The sequence below is a fragment of the Erpetoichthys calabaricus genome, chromosome 5, assembly GCF_900747795.2.
Source record: "Erpetoichthys calabaricus chromosome 5, fErpCal1.3, whole genome shotgun sequence".
Lineage (NCBI taxonomy): Eukaryota > Metazoa > Chordata > Cladistia > Polypteriformes > Polypteridae > Erpetoichthys > Erpetoichthys calabaricus.
The window spans coordinates 225,171,946-225,194,995 of NC_041398.2; the positions used below are offsets into that span (position 1 = coordinate 225,171,946).

General features: G+C 36.3%; 1 protein-coding gene across 1 annotated transcript in view; it reads right to left on the reverse strand.

Moving 5' to 3' along the window:
- LOC114652284 (poly [ADP-ribose] polymerase tankyrase-1) overlaps window positions 1-23,050 on the reverse strand; it is a 208,201-nt gene that overhangs the window by 15,082 nt on the left and 170,069 nt on the right. The window contains exons 14-21 of the mRNA XM_028802598.2: window positions 21,161-21,306; window positions 12,352-12,517; window positions 10,037-10,256; window positions 4,664-4,773; window positions 3,032-3,220; window positions 2,695-2,932; window positions 1,416-1,498; window positions 590-710 (exon numbers count right to left, since the gene is read on the reverse strand). Of these exons, the coding sequence (XP_028658431.1) occupies window positions 590-710; window positions 1,416-1,498; window positions 2,695-2,932; window positions 3,032-3,220; window positions 4,664-4,773; window positions 10,037-10,256; window positions 12,352-12,517; window positions 21,161-21,306 (1,273 nt within the window). The remainder of the gene's footprint in view (window positions 1-589; window positions 711-1,415; window positions 1,499-2,694; window positions 2,933-3,031; window positions 3,221-4,663; window positions 4,774-10,036; window positions 10,257-12,351; window positions 12,518-21,160; window positions 21,307-23,050) is intronic.

Below are 23,050 nucleotides of genomic sequence, written 5' to 3' on the forward strand. Positions count from 1 at the left end.
GCCGCCACAGTATATAGGTGGCTTTGTATATGCAAAATACCTGCAACAATACTAAACTGTTCCGACACACATAAAAAGTACTCCTGATATACATTTATCTTTGGTCAATGCCAGACTCAACTAAGAGCCTACTTTGTCCTGCATTTCCCATTAATGATGTTATCAAGCTACCAGTAAAAAAGAATAAAGAAAAATCTAAATATACATATACAATTTACATAAATAAAAATCAGAACACACTAATGTACTGGTTAAATTCCAAAAACTCTAATTGATAAAGCCGCTACATTTTAATTTTGCAAATACACTGGTATATGATTTCACACTGCTTCAGTTTTCATGTGTTGTCTTATTTACAGAGAAATGCATGATTTTCAAAATTGCAATACTGCATTAAAACATTTGTTGGAAACAAATTATATACATTAGCAAAAATGTTACTATCCTGCAATTACATTTTTAAAAAATATTAACACACATTGTACTATAGTTAACATATTTTTAAGTTTTTGCTTAAATCTTTAAAATAACAAACTTCATACTATGATAAGATTCATTTTAAAGTAGTTCACTGATTATGTTAACTCACCTTGCTGGCCTCCTAAAAGCCGTTCTATACCCTTGATTAGTTTATGTCGATGGCCATATGCATTGATGCCTATTTCTTTTAGTTCCTCGTGTCCCATATCTGCTAGCACATCTAATGTTATCTGAAATATTCAAGGTTATAATACCAGATTACAGGTCATTAAGTCTAATTTGTTGCCCTTTTAACTAAAACATGCTCAGGGATTCCCTTTCAGTTACTTCAATGACCATTCTCAAGAGATGTAGGTTGGCTATTTCTTGAAGTTTACAAAAGTAACAGGTTCAACTACAAACATATTGAGGTGTATACAGAAAAAGAAATTCTTACTTTCATTAATCCCACTGACTACTGCCAGTAGTATAATATAAAGAAACAAAATTAGTTAATTATCATACAACATGATCCAATACTTTAGGCTGCTATGTAAACTAAAAAGGAAGAATTAAAAATAGCATAGTGCACTTGTTGTATAGACTGATAGAAATTGTATAACATGGCATAGGCCCCAAAATGGCAAAAATACATATAATTTGTTACTATCTACTTTCTGACAAACAACTCATCTTTCACCTACTGTAGTGCTACAGTATGTCTAATGGCAAGAAATACTCTCTTATCAAAATAAACATGATAAAGGAAGATGTCATTGTTTAATATTTCTGCAACTGGTCAAGGACAAACAAGGTTTTATTACAAGAGTAAATTTGCATGTGGTAAAGAGGCAATTAGTTTGTCCTTTTTCTTTTTACAGCCAATACTCTTAAATAATGAAATAATACACTTTTATAATGACAAAATATACCTGCACAAGTTTATGCTTTCTTACCTGCTCTCTCTCAAAAATATCCCGTATATGCTCTAAACCCAAGCTCTTCAGAAACTGACTAATATTCATGTCAAGCACTGCCACTGTAAAATATAAAATAAACCACAGGAAAATTACATTGACTTGCTATTTATTATAATAAAAAATAGCCAATTTTCATCAAAAAAATGGAGATAAGATTTCTTCAGAATATTTTAACATTAAATTCTTTGTCCAGTATTAAACTCACAGTTAGAAAGACAAATAATGGCTCATTGAGGGAAAATTTATAGTGATAAACAGTGACATACAGTGCAGTTATCTCTAAAGATACAGAGCCAGAATATAGATGGTTACCACTGAATTTTACAGGAGACTAATCTGCCAGAAAGACTGTATTCACCAAGAAATATGAGCATCAGAGAGGGTAGCCCTATCTGATATTTTGTTTAATAGACTGTCTCATTCTAAAATTGTATTTTTTACAATACTTTGAACAAGAGCATAGTAAAAAGAAAACTTGATTAAATAACACATTCAAAATTAATTCTTGCTTTATTCTTTCATTAAGCAAAAGTGAAAGGTGCTTTGTGCCTAACATTTTCATTTTATTTTTTTATTTATTTGTTATCATACCATAAAATATCATATTCAAGTTTTTAATTTTTTAATGCTACATCCAAGAATAAAGAAAGTACATTATTGCAGGAAGGAGTCATCAGGTATTCACTTCTTAGTCTCCATATCATTTATCTGAAATTTGTTACTGTAATACTATTAGATTGTTACTATAACAGATCAAACTGTTCTGGTAACATTGTTACTTTAGGTAGTTAAAAAATGCACCTATTACAACATATACAGAAATGTAAGAAGACCTTAACAATAGGTTCTTTTGGTCTTGATAACATTTACAAAGCATCAGTATAGTGGTTATTCATCTCCGTGCAGTGTGGCATATTAAAAGCCTTTGATATGCTGGGAAAATTACTAATTACTAATATTGTAGTATACAATATGTCTACCTTGAGCCATTTCAAAGTTATTTAAATAGGTCACACTGCAGAGATAAATGACCAGTTTACTAATAATAGACCAAAAGAATCATTTGTTAGTATCTCGTTGCATAAGAAGTGTAGGAGTAAGAGAAGCATTTTTGGAGTACCTAAACTGCTACCAGTATTTACCCTATGTATTATACATCATTCTACTTAACATACATTTCTGTATTACTAGTGTACTACAGTTACTAATCTTACTTGCTCTCACACAGTTAATAAAGGTGATCTTTTGTACTCACTTTCTCCTTCTTTCCTCTCTGTTCCTGTTGCTCCATCTGCAGCAGAAGTTGTTCCACTGACAGAAAGTTCAGCCAGTGGACCTGTTAAATTGTCAATGCTACTAGCAGCAGAAAGGCATGAAGGTGTAGAGGCTGGTGAAATTACAGAGGCACTAACCACAGTTGCCTGTGGTTTAAAACAGCTGGGAAGAGCTTCTGGAGGCATTGCATCTATTAAGAGAGCCCTAATGTCATCTGCCTGTAACCACAAAATAAAGCCAAAGCATATTGATTTGTTATTTAATATTGGAAACCACTTGAATTGAGTATATAGGAATTGTTACATTATTTAACTCACAGTTGCCAAGTCCAAAGGAGTTTGTCCCTCTTGGTTTTTCATTGTTGGATCAGCTCCATGGGCCAACAGCAAGGCACACAACTGAGTTCTTCCTTTCTGAGCTGCTTCATGAAGTGGGGTGAAAGCCCACTTATCAGTAGCATTGACGCATGTATTATATTTTATTAAAAGTGCAGCTATATCCACATGCTACAAACATAAGATGTAAAACAAAACAATTTGACTTTATAATAAAATTAACAGATTTGAAGCATTATCAAATATAATTTGAGATTCAGTCTCAATGAGAATATAAAGCAAAATATTACAGCTTAACAGATGGACAATACCAGTAATTTAATGAATACTGTTATTCTAGGATAACACACTGACAAAATGGCCCTTGGAACCTGAATCAAATCATACCCTGGGCACCATCTTTGAGAAACTTTCTTAATCTATTAGTGTTTGCATCAATTTTCTCTGGTTTCCAGTCACTTCCCAATGATGTGTTCCTAATTATTGGAAGACTGTAATAAATATATTTTGTATTTACCTATAACTATCATAATGTAAATGTACACATAAACATTGTTCAATAAGCTTGTATGAGCAATTATTCTGTATTTCCATATCACTGACTTGAAATGCATTACTGGAAGCCTTCAGTAAACTACATTCACAATTTAGTAATCCCAGGGTTTTTTTTTTTTTTTTTTTTAATTTGGAAACAGTCGTCCAATGCTTCATAATCAAACAAATCTGATAACAAATCTCTAAGCATGTTTAAATTCACAGAACCAAAGTTAAAACAACCATTTCATTTTCTTTATGTCCTCCTCCTTAGTCCAGCATTTTATAATTTTTGTTAACAGTTGCTCATTAGATCCTCTCTGCTTGTCAGTTGGAAGATAGAATACTGAAAGGTGATCTGACTGTTCAACTATGGACAGGGGTAAGATGAGAAGTACCTTTTATTACAGTGTAACACTGATTCAGAGTTGGTGGGGAAGGGGACAAGATGATATTAAAGGTGAATAGGGCTCTAGTTTTAAAATGAAAAAATGGCCACTGGACAGAATGCTGCCTGTTTTACTGATGACAGCACAACAGATAAGTAACATGCAAAAACTAAATACAGATCTGAAAAACCTCGCAATGTTTCCAATAGGTGAAATGGAATATACAGAACAATATACCAGTCATGCTTTCATAATTTAGACAAAGACAATAATTTTAATAACTCTTACTAAATGTATTTCATCAAGCACATGCTTTGTGATTAATTGTAACATACACTTAAGCATTTTTATTAAAGTATATACCAATATTTTTCTAATACCTATCAAATCAGTTGTACAAAATATGTCTTTTTACATCCAAGTGAGATTATCTGAATTGTACAATGCATCGAATTCCATTTCATAGCTGAAAACCTTCTCTTTTAAAAACACAATGTTGAGTTCTATAATCTTAACTAATCTAATGTATATATGCTTGCTACAAAAATGAATCCTACAACATGATCATAAACATTGTATTGTAAAGAACTGCATCTTCAAATTAAACATGTATGTTAATATGTAATACTATTCAAAAGTTCCTTTTAAGATGTAGTTTAGAATTAACATATTTGACAGTATAATTACTTACTCCATAAGATGCTGCATTGTGAAGTGGAATGAGTCCTCCCTTATCCTGAGCATTAACATCTGCTCCATGTTCTAAAAGATACTCTGCCACTTCAAGGTTGTTATAACCAGCTGTTGAAAAATAAACAAGCAATACACACCCAATAAGAGGCATAATCAATTGATCATCTGAGAAATTTAACGCACACAATACTAAAACTAAATGTTCTAAATGTCTAAGCAAGGTTATGCTCCAGTCAAGTATACTGGATACAAATTAAGGGTAACAAAATTGTCACTATACATGACAAGGGACGTTAGACTAAAAGACCAGATTTGAATACAATTTGAATATCTATAGAAAAATTTAAAAAAAAAAAAACTATCTGAAGGCAAAAACTGTTAGGAGAATGTAAACAAATGCTTTTTGTTTTACTTCACACTTACTGTGTTATTGTATTACTCAGTGGGCATCTAGGATCAGCCTATTCATCCTTCTGAATAGTTATATCTTGTATCATCAATTCTCTGGTACCCTGGTACTCATTTTTTAACCTGATATAAATGGTGTAATGCTGCATTATGTTTGAACTCATAAGCATCATTCAGATTAAATAAAAGCAGGTGTCATTGTCTCAAGAAAGACAATGGAAAATAACAGTCATATTTCTGATTTTACTTTATCTTATTGTAACTTTAAAATCAACAGTTTTCGTCCTTAATTAAAAAGCAATACGTAACATACAAATATGTAGCATACAGAACTTTTAAACTACATTCAAATATATAGTTGTTTTTAACCTCTTCAGCATTGGTGCCAAGCGTTGCTCGGGAAACAATATAGGCGTGTCTTGTATAAGCAATTACCCAAGCAACCATGCAGACACATCTTCTCCTAGCCTCATAATGGGGTCTTGTAAGGAATGTTTTTCAGCAGCCCAGGGGCCTCATGTATAAACAGTGCATATGCACAAAAATGTTGCGTATGGCTGTTTCCACGCTCACATCGCAATGTATAAAAACTAAACTTGGCGCAAAGCCACGCACATTTTCACGCCAGCTCAATCCCTGCCGTACGCAAGTTCTCCACTCGGTTTTGTAAACTGGTGGCACCCAGCATCAAAGCAGTGCTACTGTTCCTGTGTGGTTTCCCTTTATTTTTTAGATTCACATCCCTGATGTGGCTTTATCAAATGCACTGAAATTAACCACATATCGTTTATTAGTATAAGGCATCTGATTATAATCAACCCGTAACCATATAATGGTGCACAGAATAATAATAATAATTCATTACATTTATATAGCGCTTTTCTCTCAGTACTCAAAGCGCTATCCACAAAGGGAGGAACTGGGAAGCGAACCCACAATCTTCCACAGTCTCTTTACTGCAAAGCAGCAGCACTACCATGGCCAAACTATTCCAAATACTACAGTTGCTTTAGCGTTGTCACTCTCAGTGCACCGCTGAGTATTTAATCCACTGTATCTAAGTGTGAAATCACAGCTGTACAACAGCTGATTGGATTATCAGGATACAGCAACTAGCACATGCTGTCTCAGCCATGCGCACAGTCTATTTGAACATTTTCCATACAGTACAGCAAACACTTCAGAACCTTTCCTGTAGGGACCTCTTGCTTCAGAAACAGTTTCATCCCAAATGCTCTAAATGCACTTAATCAGTCCATCAATTGTTCCTGGTAGAACTGTTTGTACTTATACAGTAAGTACAAATCACCTCCCTGTAAACTTGCATTACAGTTGTAATATTGCACAACCTGAGTCACTTTATAAAACACGTATTTACATATCAAGACTACTGGCTTCAAAGTCGATTTAGATTTCCAAGCGCTATCTTTTTGGAGCTCTTGATATCATTTTTAAGATGAAACGCAGTAAAGCATGTTTATTACATTGTACAGATAAGTTTTAAACTTTATTAAAATAATGTATATTGTTAATAATTAAAACATGTGAGGACACAATGGACAACTGCAGCGACGGCGTCCATTCAGGGATTGTTCCTGCCTGTATGCTTGCTGGGATTGGCGTGACCCTAGATGGATAGATGGATGGAATAACTAAACATGTACTACGAAGATATTTCAATGTTTCATAAAAGTTTTGAAGAATCGCCGTTCTAAGCTTACAGATGGCTTGGCATCTATTACAGAGCTGATCGTGTGGCGATTGGTTACTTTGAGAAAGAAAAGGAAGGACAGGAATTGGAGGCGAGTACGTTTGAGAGAGACAGTACTGCTGCAGTAAATTATTTCATCGAAGGTTGTGCACAGCACAGCAAGCATCTTGTGGGAGGTAGGAACAATCTCTGGACAGAGCGCCAGCTCATTACTATCACTGCGACACTGGGTTCTCAAGTTTAATATATGCTTTAATTCCAATCATCATGAAAATGGTATCAAGTATACATCTTAATATTTAAGTTGTTCAGAGAGCTGTAATATCATGAATGTAATGTATTCTGTGTCCTGTCAGCGGAAGAGAAAGCCCGTTTAAGAAGCACGTAGTGATTCACACACATACAGCACATAAAAGAACACAGAGAAAGAAGCATTTAACGTGCTACATTAGTTACAATGGAATCTGAGAAACTAGTAAATTAAACAATTTTAAGATGACGTTTATGACGTTCTACTTTAATGACAAAATAAACTACATGATTAAAGTGGAAATTTCAAGATTAAAGTTGACATTTGGACATTTTTTCAACTGTATCCCTATTTTGTTTTCTTTTCTCTGTACCCTAATACCAAGAAATAGTACGTTTTTCCTTGCCTCCACTTGGTATTCACTGAAATTCTTTTTCCCCCCTTTGTGCTTCTGCCATTGTCTTTTCACAGAACGCAAAACATAAGGGACTGTTTATATTGATTTGCATATTCGAAGAGGCGTAATTCTGGGAGGGGCGACAGGCGCTTGTACAAGCATTATATTTCACGCAGACAAGGATTTATGTAGCAGAAGAATGCGGAAGTAGGCACACGCACCTTTATGCATCTGAATTTTTTTGTGCATACGCACATATCCGCTTTTGTCCGATGGCCATGTTTTAGTGTGAATTCTACACACGGTGTTATGTATGAGGCCCCAGATGTTTCACGCTCTTGGCAGTGGTGACAAAGTGAATCTGTCTTCAGGCAGTGAAACTGAAACGGGCAGTGAAATCGAAAGGGATTCTTATGAATCCAAAAATGACGCTCATGTCAATTGCACATGTGCAGTGTGCCATTCAAAAGCTGATCAGTCTGGAAAGAAAATCCACGAGGAACCATGCAACTGTTGTCCTGACTGTGACGGGGAATTGTGCATTTCACTGTGCTTCAAGATATACCACGCAAATGATACATTTTGACAGTATACGCAGTATTAGCATTATGTATCATTATTATACTTTCTACACTTCTGACTTTGTACTTTTAGTGTCTTGCACGTTTTACAGTAGAAAAATGAGATTTAATAAATATGTCACTTTTCAAGCAACGCTTTTTACAAAGTTTTTCTAGGAAAAAATGCAATGCTAAGGGCAGGTTTATACTTCATGAAACGAAATGCATGCTATAGCGGACACTACTGATATGCAAGCGTTGTACTGTATATACTTACGCGCATACTTTACGTAAATCTGGAAGATTCCACCAGGTGGCAGTGTGAGATGATATCACAGTGAGAAAACATTCAGCTTTGCTGTGTGGTTAACTGCCTGAAACATCCATTAAATTCCGTGGACACCTTGCCGAAAAGGATGTTTAATGATTAAAACCATTAATCCAGGGATGCTCCCATTCCAGCTAGCATTGGGCATGAGGCAGAAACAATCCCTGGACAGGGCACCCGCTCATCGCAAGGTGAATATAAGCACTCACATACACTAGCGTCATTTTACCATCACCAGATCCCCAAATCTGCATATCTTTGGAAGGAAACCAGAGTATACTGTGGAAACCCAGCAGGAAAATATGCAAACTCCAGCCAGGTAACACCAGCGATGTGACTCCTTGCGAGACACCAGCGCTAGCACTCTGTCACCGCGTCACCCCCATGTATGTAATTATTAACAGTATTCATTGCTTAAACAAAATTAATGATTTATCTGTACAATGTAACATACATACTTTAATGCATTTCATCATGAAAGTCATATGAAGTATAAATCTAAGGATTCTAAATATTCCAGCTCTATGCATATTTAATGTGTTCTGTGTGGTAATCTATTGCTACTGCTGTCAATGCAGGAGGAAGCCCCAAAAGCACATAGTGATTAACATCTGGGTCGGTTTTAAGATAACATTTACGATGGTCTACTTTAATGATAAAGTAAACTACGGGATTAAAGTAGACATTTTGAGATTAAAGCGATGGCTCAACTACAGCGATGTATATTTTGTTGCTATTGTGAAGGTGCAAAAAAAAAAAAAAAGATGGCACAGAAGATGGTATGTATGACTTTTAAAACGTATTGTGTCATTACAATGGGGAATATGCAACGTTTGAATATAAAAACACTACGAATGCATTTGTATGTCGGCATTTTGCTTCACCAAATCAAACATTGAAGCAGGCACATCAATCCCGTAGGATCCTCAAAGTGGCTTTCTGTCAAATGTAGACAGTAAACAGAGTCTGCAACGTCACATTCCAACTTTTATCACATGTTGCCCTCCGACTTTTTGCTGGGACTGCAATTAATTTCTGTTTTTGTTAATTTCTGAGGACCTTTTCAGAGGTCGCGTCAAATGAACACTGGGAACGCATGGCAGCCATGATGCGTGCACTTATGCATTCTAAGCATGAAGTATAAACAGGTCTTAAGGAGGTTAATCTGAATATTCAAATCTTCAAATTTTTGGCTACCCTTGACAGCCGTAATGTAGATATACTTTAGCTTTTTAAATACCTTTTTTTTTTTTTTGATAAGACAGAAAATTATAAGTTTACCTCACAGCTAGTCTGCCCAATGGTGTATACATATATTCCTATTTATAATTCAAACTCAACTTCTGTGTCTTTTATATGAAAATTAAGTAAAGCAATGCTGATCAATTTATTTACAATAATAATGGGTGGATATGTAGGAGGTAGACCACCTGAAAGATGAAAATAAGCCCTTTATTTATAAATAAATTATTTGAAGTATAAATAAAGTTTTATCTAGCTATTAAGTATAAATTAATAATTCAAATGACTGCACTACACCTGAGGTCATCTGCACTAAAACATACAGAAATGCAGAGGAATTAAATTAAACCATTTGCTGTATACATATCCAGCTGAATATTTAATAAACTTTAATCATAAGAAAACACATATTAATTTTTGTACTCCATTTTATTCCTCAGGTCCTGTAAAGTTCAGCTCTTTTTTCCTCAATTACCTGCTAAGTGTAATGGAGTAGAATTTCTTCCTTGTGTGTCCCTGCAGTTAATGTTCTCTGGGCTGCACAATTTCTGTACTCTTGCAAGGCAACCTTTCTTAGCAGCATCAAGAAGTGCTGCATCCCCCCTCAGCAGATCCTGAATGTCAGTGTCTCCCTCTTTCACCATATCTAGTGGAGTGTTTCCATCTCTATTTTTTTTTGTAGGGTCAGCGCCGTGCTGATAAAAACAAACAAAGACAATATCATATTTTGCTGAAATGAACAAAGTACCCAGCTTAGGAAGTATGCAGAAAACAAGCAGAGATACAAATGACTGACCAAATTTATACTTTCATGTGCAGCTGAAAATGCAAAATGTTAAAAGTTATAAAAGTATATCCCCAAAAACAAGGCTCTTTCACAAGGTGGCCAAAAAAAAAACCATATAAACAGTACACAAATATATCATATTCATGCTTCAACTGTGAAAAAGAAAAAAAAAATCACTTTGTCCTATATATTATACATACAAATTTACAGTAAGTCTCTGTACAAGAGGAAAAAGAAATGATAAACATGCAAAATAAAATTATGTATTTAGCTCATGACTAAATGACACATGGAAATGCAATTTAACACATTAATACAAACTCATTGTTATCTGAATGTAAGCATTCATACAAAATCACTCTGGAAATCTGGAGCTAATTTTGGTAGCAGTTGGGTACATAAAGATAGAGAGGAAATCAGTACTGGACAGAAAGTTGTGCATGTAGATTTCATAACAATTGTTATGAATAACCTGCTGTTGAAAGACATTGTTGTGGGAGATGTAATTTACACATTTGTAAAATTGCCGCAGTAGGCTGAATGAGAAAATATTCTATTCTGAAAAATGACTAATTGTACTAACATTTTAGCAGTACTGCAAATGCCAGAAGATTCCATGTGATAGTTAGCCCTTCCTGACCCAAACTAAACAAAATCAACCTAAGATACTTTATTAATGATTGCAAAGTAGTGATATTTCATCCTATCATTACGTTTTTTATGTCCTCCAAATCAATATAAATTTAGCTTTTTAGTTATATTTCATCTGTAAATACTTTAGTAATGCAAAGAAAAAACAAAAAAAAAACAAGGTGTAAATGATTTTTTTTTTTTTTACATTTTCATGGCAATAACACGGAGAAGTACACAGAATAAATGAAATAAAAAGAAAATGAAAAACAATTTTAAACTGATAGGTTACTGTAATCCATCATCTTACAGGGATATGCATCCTTTTTCAAGCATAAAAACCCACCCACCACCCTAAGGAGTATTTTTGTTTCACCTCCCCCATAGCATATTCTTGTATTTGACTTTAAAGTACTGGCTGATTACACCATCATCAATCATTTTTTATGTCTTATGGTTATAAACAAAACTATTTTTTCCATTCATGTTAGGCACTGTGCAAAACAAAATTAGGCTGTATTGGCACTGGTATAAAACATAAGAGTAAATATTGTGCAAATAGATAATAAATACAAATATCGAAATTGTCATATTTTTTCATTGTAAAAACAATTCAGGTAAGACAAAATAAATGAAAAAGACAAAACCCTTTTTGAATTAAAAAGTGTTACTGCTCTTATTCAGCGGTATATGGCCGTTTCCAATGGCATTGTCCCTTAATGTTAGGGTTGAGCATGTAAAAACTTTATATAGCACATATGCAAGTCTAATACCATTCTTCATCAGAGCAGACACAGATTCCATTTGCTCAAGACCACAAAAAATAATAACCACTCAAAAATGACATGATACCAGCCCTGACACTGGCACCATTATTAATTCTCAAGGACAGCTTTGCAAATAATTATGGGGGGGTTGGTGGAATTAAAAATACATAAAAATGGCAAAAAGTAAGCAAGTAACTCAGATAAACTAACAGCGTCCCATACCATAGCAGTTCCCTAGGAAAGAATGCTTGCAAGAAGACTCTTTTTGTCCCTTATCACCTGATGAAAATAATTTCACGTCTTCTGCTGTTGCAAAAGTATTCTTGCAGCAATTTTGTATCATAACAAACAGAAACTGCCCACAATAAATTGCTCTGAACAGACATACAGGCAAAACATGGTGCTGAAACAAGCACCCCAGCTGCTTTTACACAGAACTTGAAATGTCTTTATGTATCATACCACTCTTCGATACTAAACAGGTACTTTGCAATTGCTAGGCAAAAAAAACAAAACAACTGCACAGCATTAATAGATATCCTATAAAGACAATAATATCTCCCCAAAACCCCCCACCCACATAACATAAAACTAATCTTTACTGACCTTTAGAAGCAGCTTGCAAATTTCATACTTTCCTTTAGCGGCTGCTTCATGCAATGGAGTAAATTTCCACAGGTCAGCCACATTGACTGATGCACCATGTCTTACAAGGAGTTCTGCCACTTCATAGTGTCCATATGAACATGCATTATGCAACGGAACCAAACCACTGTAATAAACAGAAAAACACCCATCTTTAGAAATATGAAGTCATTTTCAGCTGGAAGGTTCTTATACATTTATGATTTCATCCTGTTTGAACATTCTTAGAGCTGAGCTTCATTTCATGTTACATTTTTAATGCCAACAACTTGATTTGTAAGATTTAATTGTTTCTTCTACAAAAGACCACCTGGAGTTCAACCATGCTTTTCTAGAATAAGAGCTAAAGTCATTTGGCTTCTTATAATTATTTGATTACTTCTTCTTTCAACCATCGCAGCACTTTTTAATGTTCATCCTATATATGAAGTCATTTTCAGCTGGAAGGTTCTTATACATTTATGATTTCATCCTGTTTGAACATTCTTAGAGCTGAGCTTCATTTCATGTTACATTTTTAATGCCAACAACTTGATTTGTAAGATTTAATTTTTTCTTTTACAAAAAATCACCTGGAGTTCAACTATGCTTTTCTAGAATAAGAGCTAAAGTCATTTGGCTTCTTATAATTATTTGATTACTTCTTCTTTCAACCATTGCAGCACTTTTTAATGTTCATCCTATGCAAAAGGAATGACAGATATAATTGGTTCAGAATGCTGATTTAATAATACATTTACCTCTCAGATCTCATCTATACAGACTTAATGTTACAAATCATCGGGTCATCAGATCTTTAAATTATAAACCTGTTTCTTCAAAAACTCCAGGGGCCTCATATGTAACACCGTGCATAGAATTCACACTAAAAAATGGTGTATGGAAAAAACTAGAAATGTGCATACACACAAAAAAATTCAAAATCACTACGTGCTTTGTAAACAGGCTCTCTCTTATGCCAACAGGAGTGCACAGACAGAGATCGCCACACAGAATACATTACAGTCACCATGCAGAACAGCATCCATTGAATTCTATGTTTGTGTTCCTGACCACCAGGCTCACAAATCCAGTATTTACATATTACTTCAAAAACACCAGTAGGATACTCATTCATACATCTAGCCTCTTCACAACTGCCATAAATGTTCTCTGCATTAAACATACAGCTGTTTTGCAATCACTTTTTAGAGATATTGTGATAAGGTGTCCTGTGATTTTAACGGATGTTCTTCTGGATGAGCTTTCTTTATTCTTTATTTTAGCAGTACTGTCTCTGTCAAACATATCAACCCGCAATTCCTTTCCTTCTGTTTTCTTTTCCCAAGTAACCAATCGTCACACTATAAATATCTTCGTATTTGCTACCGCTGTGCCCCCACATGTTTAATATATGGTTTAAAGCAGGGGTCCCCAACTCTGGTCTTGGAGGGCCCCAGTGGCTGCAGGTTTTCATTCTAACCCTTTTCTTAATTTAGTGACCTGTTTTTGCTTCTAATTAACTTCTTTTGGATTAATTTTATATGGAATGAAAGAAAAGATTGTTGAACTTTCAGATCATGAAAGCTAAGTTAATAAAGAGGATACATTGTAGATAAGAATTCAGTACATTTTCTTTATGATTATATGTAAGTCTATTATGTGTACTTTCCTTGCACATTTTATGTTTATACATTTATACTAGACAGGATTGTTTTGAACACTAATCAACTGGCTTACAATTTGTAAATTAATTGTTAACATATCAAGGCAAGTCTCTTAACTTCTCAGTTTTTTAACTACAATATCATGTAAGGAGCTGCATGTAGTACTTGGATTATTAGTTAGAGATGATGAACTGAGAATAATCGTTTTTATATATTCAAAAAGTATATATTGTAAAAGTGAAGAAAGCTTTCTTGGTAGCCATTACAAACAAAATAAAACACAGAGGGTAAGGAAATAGCAAAAATGATGCCTTTATTAAACAAAATACATATGAGGGAGACAAACACTGGGAAAACTGAATGTACAGATAAACAGGTTTAAAACAACAAATTAACAAGCCTTTTCAGGCTTCCACAAAATCTCGTTGGACCTCACACAAAAGCACTTCCTTTCTCATTTCCATCTTTCTCTTCCTCTCTTCCTACTGTGTGTTTTTTCTCCCTCTCTTCTAATTCTACATTGACTATTAGAGTCAATGCTGCTCGATGTTTGCTTCATGGATATCAATCTACTGTAGAAAACCATATAGCTGTGTCCTTAAAAGGCCAAGGTTTCTAAGATAGGACCTAGGCTACATGCACCACCTAAAGAACTGCACAGTCTCCTACATCTCCATCTTGAAACATGACCCCACAAGCAATCAGGAAAGGCCGCCACTTCTCTCCTACTTTGCCTTATTCTCTCTATAAGGAGAGAGGTCAGAATCCATACCAGAAGCTGGATTGCAAGCCACACACCATCTTCAGGTAGACATAACATGTTCCCCTTCAGTCCTCATTTTTGATGTTGATGCTCCTGCCAGCTGCTCTATACTGGGCATATTAACCACCAGTAGCCCTACAGTGTTTTCTCAGTGACGCCTATAGAACCCTGCTGCCAATATTGCTCTCTTTCTTGAGTGATAATGGTGTGTGTGACTTTATCCTTCTCTGTGCTATTGAAGGGTCGTCCTTGCCCTCTTTCTACGTATTTCATAAATATAATTAAGTGTCTATGCATTTACAGTACATCATAGCAAGCTATGTAGGAAAAAACGATGTAGGCATACAAATGGCTGCACTTGTGATTTGTAAGGTGCTACGGATAAAAAGCATTCACTAAGTAAAGACATTTAATACAGCTGATTTTTTTAAATAAATAATTGAATAGGTATCTCACCAAAAGGTTGAGTAACTTCCTAAAGCAACTGTCTATTTACAAGTGATGCTACACTCTTCTTGCTCTATTTATCTCTGTCATTTTTACATCCTGTGTCAAGAAGATATAAAGATCTAAAATTATCTTTTTAGCATCTTACATTGGTGGTCTTGAAATTGTGCAGACTTCAAACAATTCCCAATGAGGGATTGTGCGATTACATTACTTTCAATTTCATACAGTGGTATTTATCTATATATAGAATTCTCTAAGCCGCCACCAGAGCGGGCAAGACACCCATGAAAGCACGCAGGAAGGAGCCACGCCCACACCCATGAAAGTACACAGGAAGGAGCCACGCCCACCAACTCTAAGACCATTGGATACGACGAAAACTCACAGAGTCACGCCCACCAACTCAGACGCGACGCCTCGGAACACACGCCATCATTTCTGTTTGTCTGTGCTACAGTCCACATGCAGCTCTGAGCCACGTTGACTTTTCGGTTACGACGCACGACCGCATGCAACATCGTAAAATGTTTTACACGCTACATACAGCAATTCGCATCCGCGACAAACATGCGTCTTCTTAGATGGTCCTGCAGGAACACGGAAACCGTTTCCCCGCCCACCAACACTCCTTATTCCCCGGCCCGTGTCCACCCTCGCTCTCTAGGCATTCCCACTGCCTGCTCATGTGCCCGGACGCAACAATTCACCGACCACCCCATAAGTCGCTTTCGTCTGTGCTAGGAGTCCACATGCACCTCTGAGCCACGTTGACTTTTCATTATTCTTTTTGGTTATGACGCACGCACCACCATCGCAAACTGTTTTACACACCATGGTCTTAGAATTGGTGGGCGGGTCTCCGTGAGTTGCTCTTGCAAGCGGACACATGACCAGGCTGTGTGTATGCATTGAGAAAAGGGTGGACGCGGCAGGACCATGTAAGAAGAGGCATGTATGTCGCAGATGTGAATTGCTGAATGCAGCGTCTTGCGAGGGGTATCCCATGGGATCCTTAAAACAATCCTTTAAAACTGAGGTTAAAACACAATGAAGGAAGCAGTCTTTAAAAACCAACAAGCCCTGTGCCTCTGTTTCATTAGCGTCTCACCTGCTTCACCAATGCAGGCCCTGCAACAGTCGAGATGCTCTCTCAGCAGCTGACCTTCTCTGTGCCTGACTCCACTATAGACTGCAACAAAATTATGAAAGTACGGGCGCATTTGTTTCACACAAGCTGTGTGTGTGGGTGGGTTGGTGTTAGTTAATTAGTTACTCAAAGGATTTTTCCCTCTGCTTAAAAAATATTTAAAAAGCGGCGTATACTACGCCGCGGGTTGGTATGCAGCGTGTAAAACAGTTTGTTTGTCGCGGGTAATTTGTCTTTTACTATTACACGAAGACAATTTCCTGTTAATACTTCGTTACATTGATATAGCGGTGTTCTCAGTATTCAAAGCGCTATCCACACAGGGAGGAACCGGGAAGCGAAACCACAATCTTCCACAGTCTCCTTACTGCAAAGCAGCAGCACTACTACAGTGCCACAAGGCAGTTAGAGAATACACCGGGCTCGATTTTGTTTTCACTTCTGTTTACAGAGATCGGGTCGTAGATAGCATTGTTGCAATGTTACTTTTCTTGGTGGCTTATTACATTACGGTTGTTTCACATGTTCATTTTTTCCCCTGTGCTTAAAAGACATTAAAAAAGTGTTTCTCAACTGTGACTCCGGAACATCTCAGTACGCAAGCTATATTAAGCATCAACAACGAAGACTCGCTACACCTTAATCTACAAGTACTGACAGTTATCCCTACCGACGAGGTAACTTTCACCAGCGTGGCGTTATTCGTCACAGACGTCCCGCTTTCAGTCACGGACAATTATATGTTGCTCTCTCCAGAGGTCTATCTTTTCATTCACTCAAAGTGGTATCCATAAACCCACCCCATTTGGACAACTGTGTCGTTCAGGAAGTGTTCACCCATCAATATATAATTATGCAGCGTAAGCTACGCCGCAGGTTGGCTAGTTTAATATATTTTACTAGTACTTTTGGGTTTCTTTGTTGTAAAGCTGTTTTAGATAGCAAAGAAGTTGTTGAGCAATGTTGCATCCAAAACACAAGACATTTGGGGCTGCATTCCACAATGCCAAAATTTGTAATTCTGTACTCTTTTCATTCTTTCATGTATCCAACTTTCTACTGTTGGCATGCAGTTACTTTTTAAAGTAATTATCTTCCAAATTGCATTTCTAAACACCACAGTCTAGGACAGACACAAGTTAGGAGCATGAAAAAATTGTGGGCTGAATGATTTTCCTATTGTTGACAGAATAAATGGATTAAAAAAAAAACACACCCACAACTAAAGTTTAAATTGTAATTTTTATAGTATATCATCTTAAATATAGTTTTTGTATCTGCCTCACAAATAAATACAGCCACACAGATTGTAAGGTCAGAAGTCTTGGCACTTCTTAATACACTGTATGCACACAGTGTTTACATGCGGAATATTACAGTTATTAACACTAGAATCCCTGAAGCTTTAATTTTTTTTATGCAAGTCTGTGACATCCTGTGTAAATTTATGGTACAATGGAACCTTGGATCTCGACCATAATTTGTTCCAAACCTCTGGTCATAAACCGATTTGGTCGTGAACCAAAGCAATTTCCCCCATAGGATTGTATGTAAATACAATTAATCCGTTCCAGGCCGTACGAACTGTATGTAAATAAATATATATTTTTTTTTAAGATTTTTAAGCACAAATATAGTTAATTACACCATAAAATGCACAGTGTAATAGTAAACTAATGTAAAAACATTGAATAACACTGACACAAACACCCAGGCTCCCTGCTCAGCTGCACGCGCAGGCTCTCTCTCTCTCAGCAGCACACGAGCCTCCCTAGCCCCCCTCCCCCACCTCTCTCAGCAGCACGCGAGCCCCCTCCCCCTCTGTCTCTCAGAAGCACGGGAGCCCTCTCTCTCTCTGTAACATTGCAGCAGTTCGCGCTATAGCCTTACAATCTGATCGTTGTATAAACACTTTTTTTTTAAATGAGTTTTAAGCTCGGGGGAAAAAAAAGGAACATTTGAACAAATCCGAACTTTATTTAAAAGCCAACCAAGACAGTAACATTGCAGGAGTTCACGCTAATAGCATTACAATCTGATCGTTGTATAAACGCTTTTTTTTTTTAAATGAGTTTTAAGCACAGGGGGAAAAAAAAGGAACATTTGAACAAATCCGAACTTTATTTAAAAGCCAACCAAGACAGTAACATTGCAGGAGTTCACGCTAATAGCATTACAGCCCGATCGCTGTAAACACTCTTTTTAAATGAGTTTTAAGCACAGGGGGGAAAAAAGGAACACTTGAACAATTCCGAACTTTATTTAAAAGGCAACCAGGACAGTAACATTGCAGGAGTTCACGCTAATAGCATTACAGCCCGATCGCTGTAAACACTCTTTTTAAATGAGTTTTAAGCACATGGAAAAAAATAAAACATTTGAAAAAAAGAGAAAAGTAACATTGCAACACTTTCTTCTCACCACTCTTCACTTGCTTAGAAGCCATGGTTAACTGCAAAAGCACACGAAATACTGTAGAGCACAAAGAGTTCACAGGTAAAGCACGCACGTCTGACTGAGAACAATGAACAGGGAGAGGCTGAACACGTGCTTAAATACAGTAATCGGCATGCAAGAACTGGAAGGGAAATGAAATAGAGCACAAAGAGTTCACAGTGAAAGCAAGCACGCATGTCTAACCGAGAACAATACAACAGGTGCGGAAATCACCGGCGCGCACAAACCGAAAGGGAAACTGGCTTGTTCGTATACCGAATGTGTGGTTGTGAACCGAGGCAAAAGTCTGGCGAACGTTTTGGTCGTAAACCGAGTTGTACGTGTACCGAGACGTTCGTGAACCGAGGTTCCACTGTACTTGTAAAAGATGCTACTTTTCCCTGCACATGGACATTCATATCAACATGACACTATAACAATTTTTTTTTTTTAAATTCAGTTTTACTCTTGGATTTTTGAATAAAACTGAATTTGAACGATTTTTTCAACATTCCCATGTTGATGTGAATGTCCGTGTGCGAGGAAAAGTAACATCCATCATAGACACTGCAGTGTCTGTTTGCTCAGTAAGACACCAAGAAGAAACAACTGAGTTGTGTTTGTGTGTCTGCGTTTATCCCTTCAGCACTAACTTAAAAAAAAAAAAAAAAAACAAATTTACACCGGCTGCAAATCAAATGTATGTTTTTATTATATAATAGTAACAAAAATAGCAGCTCTCAACTCAAAACAGTAACTGCGAGAAGGACCAGTGATCAAACCCGCAACCTCTTGCTTATGAGACAGCAGTCCTTACCACTACACCAGCAAAGCAGAAGTGTCTACTTCGTATCGATTGATAGTTGGGCTTCAGTTTTTTACACATTGCCAGTAACATGTAAATGGAACAATTTCTTTTTCTTCGCTAATATTCTTGAATAAAAGTGCACTTGTTTTGTTATACCTTTAGTGAAACTGTTTTTGATATTTGGACTTTAGTCTTCGCATATTACAGTTCACGTCAATATTTTGTCATTATTACTATAACATGAAAAACGTTTGTTTTAGTTATGTGTTCAATATTTCTTGCCTTGCTTCTCCTGTCATCCTTATATTTAACACAGATCACCGTAGACACTGAACACACATGAAATGTATACATTCCAAATAACAATATATTGTGTACCCTATACAATTCCAGACACCTAACTCCAAGATAAAGAGATTTTAGCTTTGAGAATTTTGGTTGTACTGATTAACACATTTGCAAAACAAAGACACTGATGAGGAGGTGCAAGAGAATTTAAGGTGGCCCAGCATTACGGATATTTTCATAGGCTTCAGGAATTCTAGTGTTAATAATAATGTTCTTTAATGGCCATTAATTACAAAATGTTTTTCAGAAATATTTTGTGAGTTTATAAACATAAATGTTAGCAATAAATAACATTACATTAGCATAAATAATAGCATAGGTTCTGCCTTTAAATAAAACATTGTGACAACTGCAATAGTCACACAATGAAAAATACTTGCCATTACATAAAATGATCATTTGTATATAATGCTACTCTTTGCATCCATGTAAATAAGCAATTTTAAATATATCAGAGTTGGATTTAATTGTGGTGATTTTTTCCCCTTTTGCTAGGCCAAGCAGCTCCAAGTCTGGTTCTGAATGATCTGTTAAATTGCTTTAATCTTTTCAATTTTTTTTATTAATTAATCACATACACTGAATAAAAATATGTTTGTAAATAGACTTATTTTATATACAGAAATGATTAAATAAAAGTTTTGATTTATAAATAAAATAAGCAAACAAAGCAGATTAACAATCAGTATTTAAAAAACTAATCATGCAATATGATGAACATTACACAAGTTGCAAATGAAAATGGTCCTTGATACAGATGGGATGTTACTGGTTTTAGAAAACAATAATTCAGAGTGCCCAAACCTCTTTTTTGGAAATACTAATACTTACTCTTGCAGAAAATATTTTAAGTGAAGTAAGAAAACCTAACAGAAGCAGCTGTGTGAAAAGCAGTAGAAAGGAACACAGAGAAAGAGTGACAATGGTACAAGAAAGGTTTAAGGGCCACTCATTTTGTGGATGTTTTATAAACTACTATCACGAAATGATGAATGTGGGAAAATTCAAGTCACAACAACACAAAAGCAAAGCAATATTACTTTAGGTCTAATAGTTATATTTTCTGCGAAACAAAGTAAATCAATTAGCTAAGGTGTGAGGTAAGGAAATAATATTGTAAGATTTAAATATTACCTTTTACTAAGCTATATGACAAAATAAAAAATACTTGCCCCTTGTCTTTGGCATGGACATCTGCTCCATGGTGTAGAAGATATTCTACTACAGAAACTCTATTGTAACCAGCAGCAAAATGCAATGGTGTGGAATGGCGGCCCTCAAGATCTCGACAGTTCACATTCTGCGGGGAGCACAATTGCTTACAGGAAAAGAGAGAAAATGTCTTTCAAAGAACATTGTTTTGATCACAGCGATTTTACCAAGATATAAAAAAATCAGTTTACAATAATTCTTAAGCAAAACATGCACTAAATACTGAAAGATAATTCAGTGCATTACTAACTATTGAAAAAATGTATCATAGAAACAAGGAATGTGTACCCCAATTACTAATATTCTATCAGAGCCATTTCACCCACCCAGTGAAATTAACTTTCATTTCCAGCCCCAATATGCAGGAAAGTAACATTTCCCTATTAAAATTTGGCACTATAAAAATCACAAACATTTTCTATTCAATAATTTGCATTATCATATTACTATCCTCTGCTCAAAAAAGTAAAAAGGTTGTATATTGACTTCCTCCAATAATCTTAACAGATGCAAAGATCACCAGGACAACATATTTATAAATGTTAATGCAAAATGTGCTACAGTGCATCCGGAAAGTATTCACAGCGCATCACTTTTTCCACATTTTGTTATGTTACAGCCTTATTCCAAAATGGATTAAATTCATTTTTTTCCTCAGAATTCTACACACAACACCCCATAATGACAACGTGAAAAAAGTTTACTTGGGGGTTTTTGCAAATTTATTAAAAATAAAAAAACTGAGAAAGCACATGTACATAAGTATTCAAAGCCTTTGCTCAATACTTTGTCGATGCACCTTTGGCAACAATTACAGCCTCAAGTCTTTTTGAATATGATGCCACAAGCTTGGCACACCTATCCTTGACCACTTTCGCCCATTCCTCTTTGCAGCACCTCTCAAGCTCCATCAGGTTGGATGGAAAGCGTCGGTGCACAGCCATTTTAAGACCTCTCCGGAGATGTTCAATCGGATTCAAGTCTGGGCTCTGGCTGGGCCACTCAAGGACATTCACAGAGTTGTCCTGAAGCCACTCCTTTGATATCTTGGCTGTGTGCTTAGGGTCGTTGTCCTGCTGAAAGATGAACCGTCGCATCAGTCTGAGGTCAAGAACGCTCTGGAGCAGGTTTTCATCCAGGATGTCTCTGTACATTGCTGCAGTCATCTTTCCCTTTATCCTGACTAGTCTCCCAGTTCCTGCCGCTTGAAAACATCCCCACAGCATGATGCTGCCACCACCATGTTTCACTGTAGGGATGGTATTGGCCTGGTGATGAGCAGTGCCTGGTTTCCTCCAAATGTGATGCCTGGCATTCACACCAAAGAATTCAATCTTGGTCTCATCAGACCAGAGAATTTTCTTTCTCATGGTCTGAGAGTTCTTCAGGTGCCTTTTGGCAAACTCCAGGCAGGCTGTCATGTGCCTTTTACTAAGGAGTGGTTTCCATCTGGCCACTCTACCATACAGGCCTGATTGGTGGATTGCTGCAGAGATGGTTGTCCTTCTGGAAGGTTCTCCTCTCTCCACAGAGGGTCTCTGGAGCTCTGACAGAGTGACCATCGGGTTCTTGGTCACCTCCTTGACTAACGCCCTTCTCCCCCGATCGCTCAGTTTAGATGGCCGGCCAGCTTTAGGAAGAGTCCTGGTGGTTTAGAACTTCTTCCACTTATGGATGATGGAGGCCACTGTGCTCATTGGGACCTTCAAAGAAGCAGAAATTTTTCTGTAACCTTCCCCAGATTTGTGCCTCGAGACAATCCTGTCTCGGAGGTCTACAGACAATTCCTTTGACTTCATGCTTGGTTTGTGCTCTGACATGAACTGTCAACTGTGGGACCTTATATAGAC